This window comes from Podarcis erhardii (genome assembly GCF_964252035.2).
Source record: "Podarcis erhardii genome assembly, chromosome: 15".
Taxonomy (NCBI): Eukaryota; Metazoa; Chordata; class Lepidosauria; order Squamata; family Lacertidae; genus Podarcis; species Podarcis erhardii.
The window spans coordinates 44,304,410-44,321,620 of NC_138505.1; the positions used below are offsets into that span (position 1 = coordinate 44,304,410).

The window sequence follows — 17,211 nt, forward strand, 5'->3', positions numbered from 1 at the left end:
CTCTTGTGTATATAGTTGTTTAAAGTATCTCTGGAAGCACCTTCTAATCTCCAATGGGTTCTGTATGTTCTTTCCTTCCACATCTAGGTTTGTAATACAGTGGTGCCCCGCAAGACGAACGCCTCGCAAGACGGAAAACCCGCTAGACGAAAGGGTTTTCCGTTTTGGAGGTGCTTCGCTAAATGAATTTCTCTATGGGGTTGCCTCGCAAGACGGAAAAATATTGCGAGTTCCCGCGGGGGTTTTTTCGCTTTTTTTCGCCCTTTCCCTAAGCGCTAAGCCGCTTATCAGCTGTTCCGCTGATAAGCCGCTTCTCAGCTGATCGCTAAAAGCCGCTAGACCGCTAATAGCGCTAATCCGCTAAGCTGTCAATGGGCTTGCTTCGCAAGACGAAGAAACCGCTAGACGAAGAGAATCGCGGAACGGATTCTTTTCGTCTTGCGAGGCACCACTGTAGTGTTTAATTTCTGTCTTTTTTTCATCTGCCAAGCTAGCAGTTTCCCGCATTTATTAGCCGATTCGAATGTCTTTTGTCTCATCTGTTTAATTTTCCATTCTACTTCCTGATTTATCATTTTCATATATTGTACTTGATATAACTTTATTTCTCTCAGAATCTCTTGCAACTTTGGTTTCGCTCCTAATTTCTTCTCTCCTTCTTTTATTTTTTCCAAGATTTTGTCTTTTTTCTCATTTTGAATTCTCCTTTTTATTGCATTCTGTTGAATCAGAAACCCTCTCATGACCGCTTTGCTTGCATCCCAGATTACTCTTTTTTCAACCGTGGTATTCAAATTAACCTCAAAATAGTCTCTCAAGATTTTTGGGGCCTTCTTGGTAACCTCTTGATCTCTAAATAAGGCATCATTCATCCTCCATCTGAAGGAACCAATTGGTGTTAGTTTCATCTCCATCTTCACTGCATTATGGTCGGAGCAGGTTTTTGGGCAAATTTCCACTTTTCGTATCTTAGGTGCCAGTCCTCTAGTTATCCACATTTGGTCAATTCTTGTCCATGTCATTTTGGCTTCAGAGAAGAATGTACCCTCTCTTCCAAGGGGGTTCTTAGTTCTCCAGATGTCAATTAGGTCCATATTGTCAGTCAATTCAAAAAAGGTTTTTGGCAGTCTGCCATCTTTAGTTACAAACTGTCTCTGCAACTTATCCATATTTGTAGATACCACTCCATTCATATCTCCCATCATAATGATGTTATAATCCATATAGTCCAACAATGTCTCATGCAATTTCTTAAAAATTCAGATTTCCCCTCATTTGGTGCATAAACTCCTACAATCAAAAATTTTTCTCCTTGTGATTGAATTTTGATTGCCACAATTCTTCCTTGTTCATCTTTAAAAACAAATTTTGGTGATAGGCTCTCTTTAGCATAGATAACAACTCCTCTCTTTTTAACCTTGTCCGATGAAATAAACTCTTGACCCAATCTTTTATTGATCAGTACTTTCCTGTGTAGCCTAATCACATGCGTTTCCTGTAAACAAATTAAGTCCAATTGTTCCTTTTTCAATAAATGAAAGACTTTCTTCCTCTTCTCCGGGGAATTAAATCCATGAATGTTCCAACTTAATAATTGCAGAGACATGATGTAGTTATTCTATTTTGATTCTGAGGAATTTTTCAAAAAGAATTTTCCAAAAAGAAAATCACAAATTGCTGTGGAAATGTGGAGGACTGAATTTAAGTTTGGAAAAATGAGAAACTGAAAGAACCAAAAGTAGCACATCTTTCCATCACTAGTAAAGATGCAGATTTTAAAAATCCATGATCACTGAAATAGAAATGCAAAACATCTCAGCATGGTCAAGGAGCCTGTGCCCAGGGGACCAGGGTGCCTGCTCAGGCTGCCTTGTAAGTGCCAGCCATGGATGCTCAACCACAAGTCACTGCCACCACTCAACTCTCCCTTCTTAGGGTCCTTTAAACTGGCCAGTGACAGGTCAGTTGTTCACACATCATTGTGAACTCTTTGATCAACTGTTACGGAGCAGAAAGGGGGGGGTCATGTTTGTAATCCATTCCCATTCCCATAAAGCCTGTGGAGGGTTCGAGGCGATGACCTCAAGGGCACTCTGCCCTGCAGAGACCCTCCAACCCCTCCATTGTGTCGCACCAAGCACCACACAAAACTCAAGCCCCGAAATAAAAGTGCCCCTTTTCTCCCTGCGCCCCTAGACTATATAAACTAAGACCCTATTATTCTCTAATCATCGGTACATAAAATGTGCCTTTCAATACATGCTCCGTTCTGCATGTTTCCCCCCTCCTTTGCCCATATGTTAATCCTGTATAACCCACCCCTTTCCTGATGTAATCATGATGTAGCAATGATGTAGTGATGATGCTTTTGAACTGTATCTGGGGTAATGGTGGGAAGTTTTAAAAGTTCTTGACACCCCATCAATCTTACCTTGAACCTGCTGCAATAAACGTGGATCTTCTCTAAATTGCTCCGGTCTCTGGCTGCGCTCCTTTTGTTCTGCAGGGACCCGCAGACTCAGTCCGACAAGCTAGGTGGCAGAGCAGCCTCGCACCTAGATTTTCCATAACAGTTTGGCACCCAATGTGGGGCTGCGGTTCTCCCATGTTGCTGACCGGGAGCCCCGAAGTCTTCAGCCAGCACCAAGCCATTTTGCCTGGGAAGATCCCTCTGGACCCCTGGCCATCTTCAGGGCGGTAATCGACCAGTCTCAAGGGGTTCAGCCGGGAGCAAAGAGAGATCCGGCTGGCTTATTCAACGATCCCGGGATCACAGCTGAAGGCACGTGAGTATAAGTTAAAATCCAGTGCACTGGTGGGAAGGGCGGTGGTAATCTCCTGGCAACTTAATTCTCTGCCGTCTTATCTATCGTTCTTTCATACCTTCCTCTTGGTCCGGTTAGTGAAAGAGACAGAGGACCACTGCTTGACCCAAAACGGGGGTTCTGAGCTCTATCTCTTTGTCTTAAACACTCCAGCCAGCTGCACCAATCGAGAGCCCGGAAGTAAGACGGAGAGGACCGGCTTTAACACCCACCTCACCGCAACGGGCATCTCATTGAAAGCAAGGGGTTGGAGCTCTTTTTCCGATCTTCCAGCCAGCCCCCCAGGGGGCTGGAAGGGACTATCTTTCTATCCTTACTGAAGCCGTACCTGTCGTGCCACATAACACGTGTATCGTGTGTGAGCCCACTTCTGAAAGCAAGGGGGGTATTCCGGTTCAAAAACTCTATTCAGGGGTCGCCTGAGCTGGTACCACACTGCATAACATCCCTTTTCCTCAAGTTTGTGACGATAGGTAGGAGGTTGCAAGGAGGGATAGCCTGGGAGGAACTGGGCAGGATTTGGCAGACTGAGGAAACAGGATTTGGCAGAGTGAGGAAATATTTGGCAGAGTGAGGAATAAGAAAAAGGAAAGGACGAGTGCCGAGGGTCTGGGGAGGAAACCAGATAGCTAGGGCTAAAAAAAAAAAAAACCCACTAAATTGTTAGGCAACGGAAGATAGAAGAATCAGAGAAACCCCTGTATAGGTTACCCGAAATCCTTACCAACCCCCTTTTCTTTCTCCCCTCTTTATCCCAGACACGCATGAACTAAGAAAATGGGTACACAGGCTTCCAAAAATGAGCGGGCTTCCTCTGGGAGGAAGGCTTCACGGAAGCCATCCCAGTCCCAGAGGGACCCTGTCTCCTCTCCTTGAATTTGTCTTAACCTACTGGAAGTCAATACCAGGCCATAAAGTATTGTCCAGACAGAAGTTGGAGGACCTCTGCAGAGAATCCTGGTCCGCCGGTACAGCCTCCATGAAACCTGAGTTGCGCTGGCCGCCGGGGGGTTCTTTTAACGAAGACCGTTTAAACAATCTAAGAAAGCACTTGATGGAAGAGAAGCCCCGTCAGCTAGAATACCTGACCGCCTTCAAGGCTGTTAGGGGATTACTTTGGGCTCCTCATGGAGCCCCCTCTTTGCAGGTGCCCCTGCTAAAGCCCAGAAAACAGCCCTTGCTCCCCCTACGAGGGACACCCCACAGATGATTCTATCGAACAAGCCCTGATTCCCTTCTATTACCAAGGGGTAACACCATCTGCCCCAAATAATGACTCAGATACCAACATGGAATCAAGGGGAGGAGGAGCGAAATACTCACTCGCCAGCAAGCCAAGGTGAAAAAGGGCACCGCGCCAGAGAACCTCATTCAATTAGAAGAACCAGTAGAGCCACTGGGAACCTCTAGCCAAGCAGTGGTTCAGATGCCTTTAAGGGCTCTACCGATCCCACCTCCAGAGCCCAATGGACACCCCCCAGATGGTATACATGCACCAACCCTTTTATACTGCAGACCTAGTCACATGGTCGAACCAAATGCCCTCCTTGAGAGATGACCCAGACAAGTGCCACCATCAAGTTAGTGCCATCTTCTCAACCCACAAACCAACCTGGCCAGACGTTCATGTACTTCTAAACACCCTCTTTAATGAAGCTGAGAAAGCAGACATTCCAACCAAAGCGGGAGAGGTGCTAGAACTCCCAGACTATCAGGCAAACCGGCCCGCAGGGGCAGAAGCGCTCACAACCCAAGTTTTATGGAATGAGCCAACTTGGGACTACAACACTACTGACGGGATCTGGTGTTTAAATTTGTTCAAAAAGGCCATATTAGGCGGAATAAAAGCTGCTGATCAGCGCATTGTCAATTGGACCAAAGTCCAATCCATCCTACAAGGACCAAACGAACATCCCTCGGACTATTATACCAGGCTTGTATCCACTATTAAAACATGGGGAGGAATAGACCCGGAGAACTCCCATCATGAAGTCATTGTAAAGGGCGTCTTCAAAGATCAAGCCAACCCAGATATTAGAAATAATAATAATAATAATAATAAATTTTATTTATATCCCACCCTCCCCAGCCGAAGCCAGGCTCAGGGCGGCTAACAACAATAAAACAGTACAAAAGTACAGCACAAACAACACTCTAAAATCATTCATTATAAAATTAATTAATTTAAATAATTAATTAATTAATTCAAGCCACTGGCAACCATTGGGCCAGAGCTCCGCGAAGATTGCCGAGGGAGGGAGTCAAGGGCTGTGCCCTGGCCAAAGGCCTGGTGGAACAGCTCTGTCTTGCAGGCCCTGCGGAAAGATGTCAAGTCCCGCAGGGCACTAGTCTCTTGTGACAGAGTGTTCCACCAGATCGGAGCCACAGCCAAAAAAGCCCTGGCTCTAGTTGAGGCCAGCCTAACTTCTCTGTGGCCTGGGACCTTCAAGATGTTTTTATTTGAAGATCGTAAGTTTCTCTGTGGGGCATACCAGGAGAGGCGGTCCCGTAGGTACGAGGGTCCTAGGCCGTATAGGGCTTTAAAGGTTAAAACCAGCACCTTAAACCTGATCCTGTACTCCACCGGGAGCCAGTGCAGCTGGTATAGCACCGGGTGAATATGATCTCGCAGCGAAGACCCCATAAGGAGTCTCACTGCAGCATTCTGCACCCGCTGGAGTTTCTGGGTCAGTCTCAAGGGCAGCCCCACATAGAGCGAGTTACAATAATCCAGTCTGGAGGTGACCGTAGCGTGGATCACAGTGGCTAGGTCAGGGCGAGAGAGGTAAGGAGCCAACTGCTTAGCTTGGCGGAGATGGAAAAATGCCACCTTTGTTATAGCTGCAATCTGCGCCTCCATGGAAAGGGAGGTGTCGAAGATTACACCCAAACTCTTAACGGACGGTGCTGGCACTAATTGCGCCCCCACAAGAGATGGGAGTTGCCCCCCCAAACCCATATCGTCCCGTCCTAGCCATAGGACCTCTGTCTTTGAAGGATTTAGCTTCAACCGGCTCCCACGTAACCATCCAGCCACAGCTTCCAAACATCTGGTCAGTGTGTCTGGGGCTGAGTCAGGATGGCGATCCATCAACAGATAGAGTTGGGTGTCATCGGCATACTGATGGCAACCCAGCCCAAAACTCCGGACAAGCTGGGCGAGGGGGCGCATAAAGATGTTGAAAAGCATCGGGGAGAGTATCGCACCCTGAGGTACTCCACACACCAAGGAGTGGCACGATGACAATTCCCCCCCAAGCACCACCCTCTGTCCCCGACCAGAGAGAAACGAGCGCAGCCATTGAAGGACTGTGCCCTGGATCCCCACGTCGCAGCTCTCAACCTCCAAATTGGCTATGAAGGGAAAAGTATAAGCCTGATTCTGTCGATAGCCAAGTCTGTCTATAACACCCAGGATGAGAGAAAGTGGAAAGAATCTAGGCAAGAGAGTGAACATGTGCTGGCCCTGAGCATGGAACCCAACCCCTACCGGGGTAGGGGCACCAGGAGAGGAAGAGGGTCCCAGGGAGGAGGACCCCCTAGCACACTCAGACCATGGGGCCCCACTACAGGAGGATGCTATAATTGCCAAGAAGAAGGGCACATAAAAAAGTTCTGCCCATACCTCAACACAGGAGCCTATGGAGGACAGGAATTCAGGTCTCCTTATGAGAGAAATAACAGCTATGCCCCTTTCCCAACCCATCCTAATACAACCCAGGGATATGGGGGCCAACCTACTGCATCCTAGGGTCCGCAAGCACCTCCACTCCCACCACCCCAGAACCACTGGCCCCAACAGAACATGAGATCTCAAATGGCCACCTTAAATCCACCCAACTCCCATCAGACCAATGGTACTGCTCCACCCATGCACCCACGAGAATACCCACCTCCTCCTTGTGACATAATGATGTGAGATGGAGAGCCTTATTGACAATTAAGAGGGGATCCTGACCAAACCCAAGCCATCTGCCCCATCCTTGCGCTATCACCGGAAGACCCCATTTGCACGATTGAAATCGACGGGCATCCCTATGAATGTTTACTAGATACGGGAGCCACGTATTCAACTTTAGCAAATAGCCACCTGGAACCTGGATCAGAGACCAGAAAGGTCATGGGGCTGGACGGGATACCCCACACTTGTCCGCTCTTCCACCCAGCTAAGGTCAGTCCCTTGCTGGCGGAACACACCTTACTCTTAACTAGCAGCCCAGTATACCTCCTTGGCAGAGACTTACTTTGCAAATTAAATGCCACAATAAAGTATTCGGGAGATGGCATATATCTATACATGCCTGAAGAGTCCGTCCCCACCTTCCAAGGAATAGTGCAAGATGCTAAATTGGAACGCCAATTTCCGGACCTCCCTCCTGATCTAGAGAATGAAATGCCCCCTTGGCTATGGGGTACTGAGTCCACTTCAGTAGGACTTCTAAAATTGGCTACCCTGGTTAAGTTTACTTACAGAACAGACCTTCCTTTCCCTTGCACTAAGCAATACCCTTTACCAAAGGAAGCCATAGAAGGATTGACGCCTATGATTGAGAATTTCCTTGAAAAGGGGATCCTGGTTCCTTGCGCGTCACCCTGTAACACCCCCGTACTCCCCATCAAAAAACCTTTGGGGGAAGGGGCCCCAGCTTGTTACCGTTTTGTTCAGGACCTGAGACTCGTCAACCAATTTGTGATACCACACCACCCAGTGGTGGGCAACCCAAATTCCCTTCTAAATGCAATCCCGGCAGGAACTACATGGTACAGCGCTGCAGATCTATGCTCTGCATTCTTCAGTATCCCTCTAGCCCCTGAGAGTCAATTCCTCTTTGCCTTCACCTGGGGAACTAGTCAACTAACCTGGACCAGACTACCCCAGGGTTATGCGGAATCGCCCACTATATTTTCTACAATATTACACCAGGATTTACAGGATGTACATCTGCCTGGTCTACCTATCTGCTGTATGTAGATGACATTTTAATATGTTCTACCAGCGAGGAGGCGTGTAAATTAGACACAGAACACCTCCTTCTCAAGCTAGCATATAAAGGACACGAGGTGTCCCCTAAGAAGCTGCAATACTGCAAGCAGGAAGTAAAATACGTCGGACATATCCTGGGGATAGGCACCCGAAGCCTAGCAACTGACAGAATAGAGGCAGTCACCAAAATTCCCCTCCCCAAAACAAAGAGACAATTGCCAGGCTTCCTTGGTATGGCAGGCTTCTGCCGAGCTTGGATTGCCGGCTACAGCGAAATAACTAAACCCCAGTCAACTATGACCCGCCAAGATCATCCTGATGAACTGGTTTGGGGAGAGGAAGCCTATAACACCTTTGAACACCTTAAGAGGGAATTACGATCTGCCCCCGCCTTGGGCCTCCCGGACTATCACATCCCTTTCAACCTATTCATTCATGAACAAATAGGGGTAGCCTCAGGAGTTCTTACCCAGCCCTTCTGAGATCAAGAAAGGCCAGTGGCATATTACAGTCTACAACTCAATACTGCAAAGGGAGCAGTGAGTTGCTTGAGAGCCATTGCTGCCGCTGCACTCCTCCTTCAAAAGGCTCAAGAGACAGTGTTGGGACATAAGATCACAATCCATGTTCCCCATGTGGTCTCAACCCTTCTAACTTGCTTGCTTGGCAGGGGGTTGGACTTGATGGCCCTTGTGGTCTCTTCCAACTCTATGATTCTATGATTCTATGAACTCTAAGGGGCTGCCACCACTTCTTGAACCCATGTCTAAACCATTATGAAGCCCTCCTGTTAACTCCATCCAATGTCACTATTAAACGGGTCAACTCCCTAAACCCAGCAACCCTACTACCCCTCCCAGATGATGGCACCCTGCACCATGATTGTACAAAGATAGTCTGCCAAGCTGAGAAACCCCGAGAAGATTTAGACCACCTCCCTCTAGAAAACCCTGATCTAATACTCTACACAGACGGCAATTCCAAAGTCATAAACAGGGAAAGGAAGACTGGATATGCCGTAGTCTCTGACTTCGAAGTCTTAGAAGCCAACCCTATAAACCCTCAATATAGTGCCCAGATGGCAGAGTTAATTGCCCTCATAAGGGCTTGTGAGCTTAGTGAAGGAAGAAGGACAACCATTTACACTGACAGCAAATATTGCTTCGGACTAGTACACACAACTAGTACACACAACTGGCCAGATATGTCTCCAAAGGGGCTTCCTGACCGCAGCTGGTTTTCAGATCTCCCACGCAGCCCTAGTGGAAAGGTTACTAACAGCCATCCACATGCCCAAAGCAATAGCTGTCGTCCATTGCAAAGCACATACAAAGGGGAGGGACTCAGTCTCCAAAGGTAACAGGCAAGCCGACAGGGCAGCCCAAATGGCCTCACTACACCCCCCCCCCCTCAGAGGACGAGACTGAGTTCCAAGGTATACAACTCCCTGCCAACATTGACTTCAAACAAATGTACCAATCGGCCACTAAAGAGGAAAAAACAATGTGGGAATCCATGGGCGCCAACAAAATGGGTGGCGTCTGGCTCCTCCCAGACGGCAGAACCGTCATGCCAAAAGCCTGGACTCCAAAATTTGTGAGGGTCCTCCACCAACAGACTCATTGGGGAAAGGGAAGACTAATAGACCATGTCCAAAGATGCTGGTATGCTCCAGGGATAACGGCTGCAGCCACAGCTGCCTCAAAGAATTACATAACATGCCAAAACTTCAACCCCAAACGGGAGCCTAAAAGACCCCCTGGAGCCAGGCCTTGGGCTTTTGTTCCCTTTGAGAGTTTACAGCTGGATTTCATCGACTTACCCCAATGTCAGGGGTTCAAACATGCCCTAATCATAGTGGACAAATTCTCCTCCTGGGTGGAGGGATTCCCTTGCAAGAAGGCAACCGCTTCAGTACTCGCCAGGGCCCTTTTACAAGATATCATTCCCCGGTATGGAGTACCCCGTCGACTGGACAGTGACAGGGGAACCCACTTTACTGCGTCGGGCCACTGCACTGGATTACAAACAAACTACCATTTCTTGGACTTTCACAGTATCGAATCTGGGGGGAAATCCAACCCTGACTTTGACTTCTGTCTCCCTGAGTCACTGACTCTGTTGCACCATTCATTAGTACCCAGACTTACCAATAACTAGTACTGGGAACTCTTTATACGAGACCAAAATCTCCAACGTATAGGGTCAGCCGTCCTCACTCTCAACCATCAGTATTACTGCCTGAGATGCAACAATGGGACTTACCTACCTTATGGCCAAGGAGAGATCTCTAGAAATCCGAACTGGACCGAAATCAAAGCCGGAGGGGCTGCACACGTGTACACAGACTCACACCACCCTTCCGAAAATTTGATCTTTGGTTTCCAATGCCTTTTTATGACCCCTGAGCCACAAAAACCCTAACTACAAGGACTCCGCCTAAGGCGATTCTGTTGCCTATGGAACCTTGGACTCACTCACGACTGGAGAGGGGCAGAGTACCTGGAGGGTTGGCACCATCCTATACACCCCTCCCACACCCCTGTGTGGGACAACGCCGGTCCTTTGAGATGTGGCGGGATTGCTAAGGACAGACGGCTCCTGAATACCACTGACCCACTATACCCGGTTGGTATCGCGCCCCAGCAGCTTGGCACAGACCTCTCCTTCCCAGGAGAAGATCTCCTTTCGTCCTGGGAGCAGAACTCTTACATCAAACTTCTTAGCCAGGTGGCTAAAGAAACTCCCTACTTGAACTGTCGGATCTGTGCCCACGCACCCAGCCACCTCCAGCAAAGTCTTCCGCTAGTTCCAGTAGCCATAACACTGGAACAATACCATTCCGGAGATGTTGCCTCCTGGAATTTAACCGCTTTAAACCTTACCCACCAATATCTGTACCTCACAGGTCCCACCAAGGGACCCCTCTGTCGCCGCTTCACTGGAGAAGGGACCTCTATCGGAACTAGCACCTGCAATGTCAACCTCGAGATTCTAGCCACAGGACAAGTGACTGTCACTAACCCAACGTGTTCCCAGACCTTTCCAAACCTCACCCTCACCTGGGCCAACGCAATCGGCCACCAACCCACTTGGAAGCCACAACACTTGGACCTTATGCTATTGCAGACCTTTGCATCTGGCAGAATGGAATCGTTCCTCAGTGGCTTGTTCTGGGTGTGCGGACACCGGGCATACACCTGGATCACCCCGCATCTACCTCCCGGGAGACAGAGGAATAAAAGGGAACCAAAGGACCTGTCAGATCTCTCCGACATCGCTGCCAATGGAGAGACTGTGGCTCGGGCACTGTTCCCTGCTTACAGAGCTGGATCTAACCACGTTGATATTCTCAGACTCACCGACATCCTCCTGAAGTTCATGCAAGAAGCCACTCAGATAACAGATTCTTTGGTATCTGAGTTCTCTGAGGTAGGTTACAAATGAGGATTGCTACAGACTTTTTATTGTCAAGTCAAGGGGGGACCTGTGCTTTGATAGGCGCCGAATGTTGCACATATGTGACTGACCAATCCTTGAACATCACCGGACACTTAAATAGCATACACGAATTGGCAGGGAGGCTCAGTGACATTCAACATGAAGGACTGTCAGACTTTGATCTTTGGGGTTGGCTACCCAAATTAGCCAACCCCAAAGATTGTCGAAGGCTGGCTTCGACAACTACTCAAAAGGATCGTTTTGACCCTAGGCACCTAGGGTTTTAGACCCCCCCCCAACTGTCAATCACTGTGCTCTGCAGGAGAAGGCCTGCTGCAGATACCCTCTTATTAAGAGGTCTGTTCTGCAAAATACAGGAGTCGGACCTTTAGTTTTGTGGCACCTGGCCTTTGGAATGCCCTTCCCTTGAATATTACATTTAGCCGTGATTCCTGCATTGCAGGAGCTTGGCCTATACGACTCTAGAATTTTGTGATTCTATGACTGGAGAGGTGCCACCTCTTTTTGGTACCAGTTGAAGACCTTCCTCTTCCAACAAGCCTTTTAAGATTAGATATTTCCCAGTCTGCATCTCTACTGGAATGGTCTGTTTTTAAGAGGTTTTTATCATTTTATCACGTTTGCTGCCTTGGGCAACTTTGGGATATAAGTTTAATAAACAAACAAACAAACAAACAAACAAACAAACACATTAATAAAAAAAGTCCCTGACAAGAATACCACTGAATGCAGGAAGAGCAGAGGACTGGAGTTATAGGAACTAATTCATCTTTTTCTCTCTCAGTCCACTTCTATTTTGCTTTGATCCATTTTTAAATCTGTGAGTCCTTTGATTCCCTTTGGCAACAGAATCGATTTTTGGAGAAAAGGGTGAGCTGCTGAAAGAAGAGAGACAAGAGCTATTTATTTTTCCACCCCCAAACCCCTGAAAAATGTCAGATTTTGTGCAGACATGTGGATGCCCTGTAAAGTGATTGAATGAAGCAGGATGTGCCTCACTAAATAGCTGGTCTTGAAGCAGCCTGGTATTCAGTTCTTCCAAACAGGCCAAGATTCTGCCTAGTCCAGATCTCATGGAGACCTCCTGTATGAAAGAGGCAAGAAACCCCACAGAGAACAAATGAGGACCTGGAAGAACCTTCAGAAGCCCCACAAGGCAGCCTGAACCGCCTTGGCTGTTCTTACCACCACCGAAAACCATCCTGACCACATTCTGAGCCCTCTCTTGATCCCTGATGCTCCCTCTCTAGACCTCAGGAGATGGCAGTGGACCCTGATGGGAAGCTCAGAGCTGCAACACAGGTACTTGCTTGGCTGCCAGAAGGCACCATCACAAGGCATCTTTTGGGGAGCAAAGGTCTACTCAGCTCCTGTGCCCACAGCATACACTTAAAGCACTATGACACCACTCCAGACAGTCATGGCTTCCTGGGAGCTGTAGTTTGTTAAGGATGCTGAGAGCTGTCAGGAGATTCGTATCCCCCTCACAGAACTTCATTATTTTGCAGAGACAACACCCTTCAATTGCCCGCAATATGGTAAAGATATAAACTAGGAAGTATCTGGCCTAGTCAAGCTACTTTCGCGAGAATCAAACTTTTCCTGATGTGACCTTGCTGGGAAAGATTATAACAGAGATGAACTCACCTACGTATGTCTGAAACTTCCTCCCCTACCCTCCCAGAGCTACAATTCCCAGAGTAGCTATACAATCAATCCCTCTTCCCAGGAAACTCTGAGAACTGTGGTTCTGGGAGGGGTATAGGGGGCTCCTGACAATGCTCAGCACCCTTAACAGACTACAGCTCCCATAATCCTTTGAGGGAAACATGACTGTTTAAAGAGGTATCATAGTGCTTTAAAGGTATGACTTGAATGTGGCCTAAGCGTTGGCCATGGACAGAATGGGCAGGTTGCATTCAACTGATAAGACCTTTCCCTTTTGCTGTAAAGAGCTGTGTGCAATGAGCTGGAGAAGAAGCAGAAGCCGCAGCAGCAACCACCACCTTAGTAATAACCCATGAACTTTAGTGGTAATTTTACTATTGGAAACCAAGCTCCAACTATTCAAAATGCAAGGGAAATCTCCATGCAGTGTGTCACCCATAATCACCAAACTATCATGTGACAATTGCAGCAATAAAAAAGCAGGAACATGGGGATGCAATCACACTCTTTGCAATTCCCAAGTAATCTTCAAAAATCTGGAATGAAGCATTACAGGGGAATGAAGTGATCCTCTGCTTAGAAATCAATAAGCCACTGCTATCAAAAGGGAGGGATGTTGCCTTAGACAGGGTATCAAAGGCTTGATTCCAGAACTGAACCCAGAGCCTCACAAAAATTCCTGGATATTTCATACTATCTTCAGGAAACTCTGGTATTAAGCATTTGGCAGGTGAAGGACATCATCCTAAGCAGTGAACTTTCCTAATTTTAAAATAATTATAGTTGATTAATGGTGCTGTGACATGCTACAGAGATGTATATAAATGCCCCCCCCACAGCTGATTTCGCAACACCGCAGTCCCAAAGTGCTTAGAATCAAAAGTACATAAATCACCAGGAGCTGCCTTTAGGTTAGAGCACATCTTTTAAAAAATTATGAAGAGCACCACCTTCTCCCTCCTTAATGCCCTCCCCACTCTCACTTTCTCTGCATTTAAATAAAGTCTTCACAAGCACGACTTCCACTGAAGATTCTTCTTGCTATAATTCAGACACAGCAACACCAAATCATAATCAGAAGAAAATAAAATACAGTTGCAAGGCAGGCAGTGTTGATGGCACCTGGGAGACTGATGGGTAGGAGCTGATAGAGGAGCCAGCAGTGTCAGACTCGACTCTGTTCATTACCATAATAAAATAGTAATGAAGGCTGAGGGTGCAAATTCAAAATGGAGCCAGACGGATAAACAAGTGCACAGGCACAGTGGCAGAGCTTCATGGTCCGGCACTGGGGGCGGAGAGCAGGAGGGGGCAGGGCTGGCACACGTCCTGGGGGCGCGGTATGCCGTCTGTGGGGGTGGGGCGCTCAGTGTGGGGGGGCAACCATGATGGAACCCCACTGGGATTGCTCTGCCGGGGGCGGTGCGCTCCCCCCATCCCCTCTTCCTCCACCAGTGCATAGGCAGCACATGACTCTGCCTCTGGAACAGAAGCATTGCTTGTAGCCATCTCTGATAATACACTTTCATGATCCTTGTATGATTTTGCTATCCTCTTGGACTACAGTTGTGCTGAATATTTAGCCCACATTTTAATTTTAAGGGAGCCAAGGGGTGGTTGTGAGAGTCCCTTCTCTCATTCTAAAATTATCACCCCAGGGATTTGCATTCTGCAGCTTTCCTAGGCAACCACTCTTCAAAGCCCAGGGAAAGGCACAATAAGGGAACTCCTACTAGGAGGCATATTCAGATCAGGAAGTGTGAGCAGCCCTGGAGGCTGAGGGGTGTTGAGGAAATCATAGCATTGTAAAGTTGGAAGGGCCTCCCAAGGGTCATCTAGTCCAACCCCCTGCAATGCAGGAATCTCAACTGAAGTATCCATGACAGATGGCCATCCAACCTCTGTTTAAAAGCCTCCAAGGAGTCTGTTCCACTTTTAAATGGCTCTTATCTTCAGAACGTTCTTCCCAGTTTAATCAGAATGTCCCCTTTTGTTACTTGAATCTGTTGGTTCGGGTACCACTCTCTGGAGCAGCAAAAAACAGGCTTGTTTCCATGAGGCAGCCCTCTACAATTCTATGGTTCTATGTAAGATAGCAAGTGGCTTAACATTTTGCCAACTCTGCAGTGGGTGGCACACTCTGTTTGCTGCCTCAGACAGAACACATATTGGAGGGTCTTGCACTTTCTCTGGCTCTCCTCCCACTCCAGGGATCTCCAAGAGCAGGCCTTGTGCAAGACCAGCATTATATGAAAACAGCAGCCTCTCAAGCAGAGAGGCTGAACTGAGATCCATTGACTTTCTGTAATGCTCCTAGAAGGATAGGCTAAAAGGGGGCAGGGAATTCAGACAAATGAGCCCAGGCAGATGGCTTGATTTTCTGAAATGCTGCACCATGCAGCCTACAAAGCAGAGATGAGAGACAGAGTCATCTCCATCATCTCCTTTCTCAGGCTGCAGCAGATGGATCCAGCACAGCAGTCTCCTTGTAGAACCACCCAGCCCAAAATGCCACCTTTGCCAGCCGTTAGTCTTACCTTTGCAAGCCCCTGCAGCACCCAGGTGGTAGATGGCAGCCAAAACTCGCCAGATGGCCTTCTGCTCCTCCACCACAATTCCCAGGATCTCCATGGCAGCCTGGAGCTGAGCAAATGCAGCTGAGGCCTTCTGCTTCTCTTCAGCCTGCAAGGCGAGAAAGGAACAGCCAGGTCTATGGCATGAGGGCATGGGTTGGGACCAGAGATACCAAGGTGCCTTCAGAAAGAATGGCAGCATACAAAGCACCCTTAAAAAGAACCCGACAGGGCCAGAACTTCTCCAAAATACATCACCTACATTGATTATTCTTAAACCAGCATGTGTACATAGGAAACTAAGAAAAACCTGCTGGGTCAGGCCAATGACCCATCTAATTCAGGATCCTGCTCCCACAGGGAATGCCCCAAAGGGAAACCCATAAGCAGGACCCAAGCTCAAGAGCCCTCTCCTCCCCTCCTGCAGCTTCCAGCCCCAGGTTGGCAAAGGTTCCAGTAGAAGGAACCCCCAAGCTACAGAACTGAATGAGAGATAGTGCCTAGGTTACTTCCCATGCAAGGATGGTAGAATCTTTCAGTTTCAGTTTCTTAAGTCACAGGCAAAAATACACCATAAATAAGACATTGTGGGGGCCAGGCTTCTGCTGAGGGGGAGCAGAACCTCAGATAATTGAGTCCTTTCAATGCTTTTCAATAATATTTTTGGATATGCCCCTCCTTGGCTATACCCATGTCTTAAGTTTAGCTCTCCTCATTTCCATGTCACCTTAAAAATATTTTGCCACATTCCCACATCAGTTTGCAATTAAAAGAAAAAATCACCAGCATTTTTAGTGCAAATTTCTCATAACATGCACATAGTTTGTATGTATAACTTGCCTAATGTATTTTTGTAAAACAATTTAAATTAATGTAATACATTTCTGTATGTTATTTCCCTAATACATGCATTTCTGGACACATGGCTTGACTGGAGGACAACCTTGCAAAATTCAGCAAGTGTGGATTTCAAACAATGGCTGCACTTCAGTACTCATTTTGTTTTGGGAAGTGCAAATTAAGTAGGTTTGCCTTTAAATGCAAATTGAATCACATTTCTCCTCCATCCCTAGTCCCTTGTTGTGTTTGAGTGTGATCAACAGACAGAATTCAGTATGGCTGGACTAAGCAGTTGGGAGGAGGTGCAATTCCTTATTCCTCCTCCCAATAAAAACATTACAAGTGGCAAGACTACCAGTATTTGGGGAGACAAAATATTCTCATTACTAAATACGCTAGCTTTGTGTTCTCCTGGGGAGGTGGTGGTGGTGTCAAAGGCTGCCCCTGGTCAGGAGCAACCATGACTCTTCTGCACATGGTTGTGTGGAGGCAAACATGACCCCTCCAAGGCACCTACAATATATGGGTCTCCTCTTTTGCCTTATCCACTTTTCTGAGGAAAGGCTTTTACAAAGGGGGAGCCATTAAGATTCCAAACAGAAAACTGGATAAAATAAAGGAACCAGTGAGCTAAAATCTGGCATCATTCATACAAGAGAAAATAAAAAAATTCCTTCCAGTAGCACCTTAAAGACCAACTAAGTTAGTTCTAGGTATGAGCTTTCATGTGCATGCACACTTCTTCAGATGCATGCACACGAAAGCTCATACCTAGAACTAACTTAGTTGGTCTTTAAGGTGCTACTGGAAGGAATTTTTTTATTTTGTTTTGACTATGGCAGACCAACACGGCTACCTA

The 17,211-nt window shown here is 47.3% G+C and overlaps 1 protein-coding gene across 2 annotated transcripts in view; it reads right to left on the reverse strand.

Annotated features, from left to right (window-relative positions):
- The window catches only part of MYO18B (myosin XVIIIB), a 275,393-nt gene that overhangs the window by 200,300 nt on the left and 57,882 nt on the right, over positions 1–17,211 (reverse strand). For both annotated transcript variants that reach the window (XM_081842590.1, XM_081842591.1), the window contains one exon: positions 15,477–15,621. In XM_081842590.1, coding sequence (XP_081698716.1) covers positions 15,477–15,621 — 145 coding nt within the window. The remainder of the gene's footprint in view (positions 1–15,476; positions 15,622–17,211) is intronic.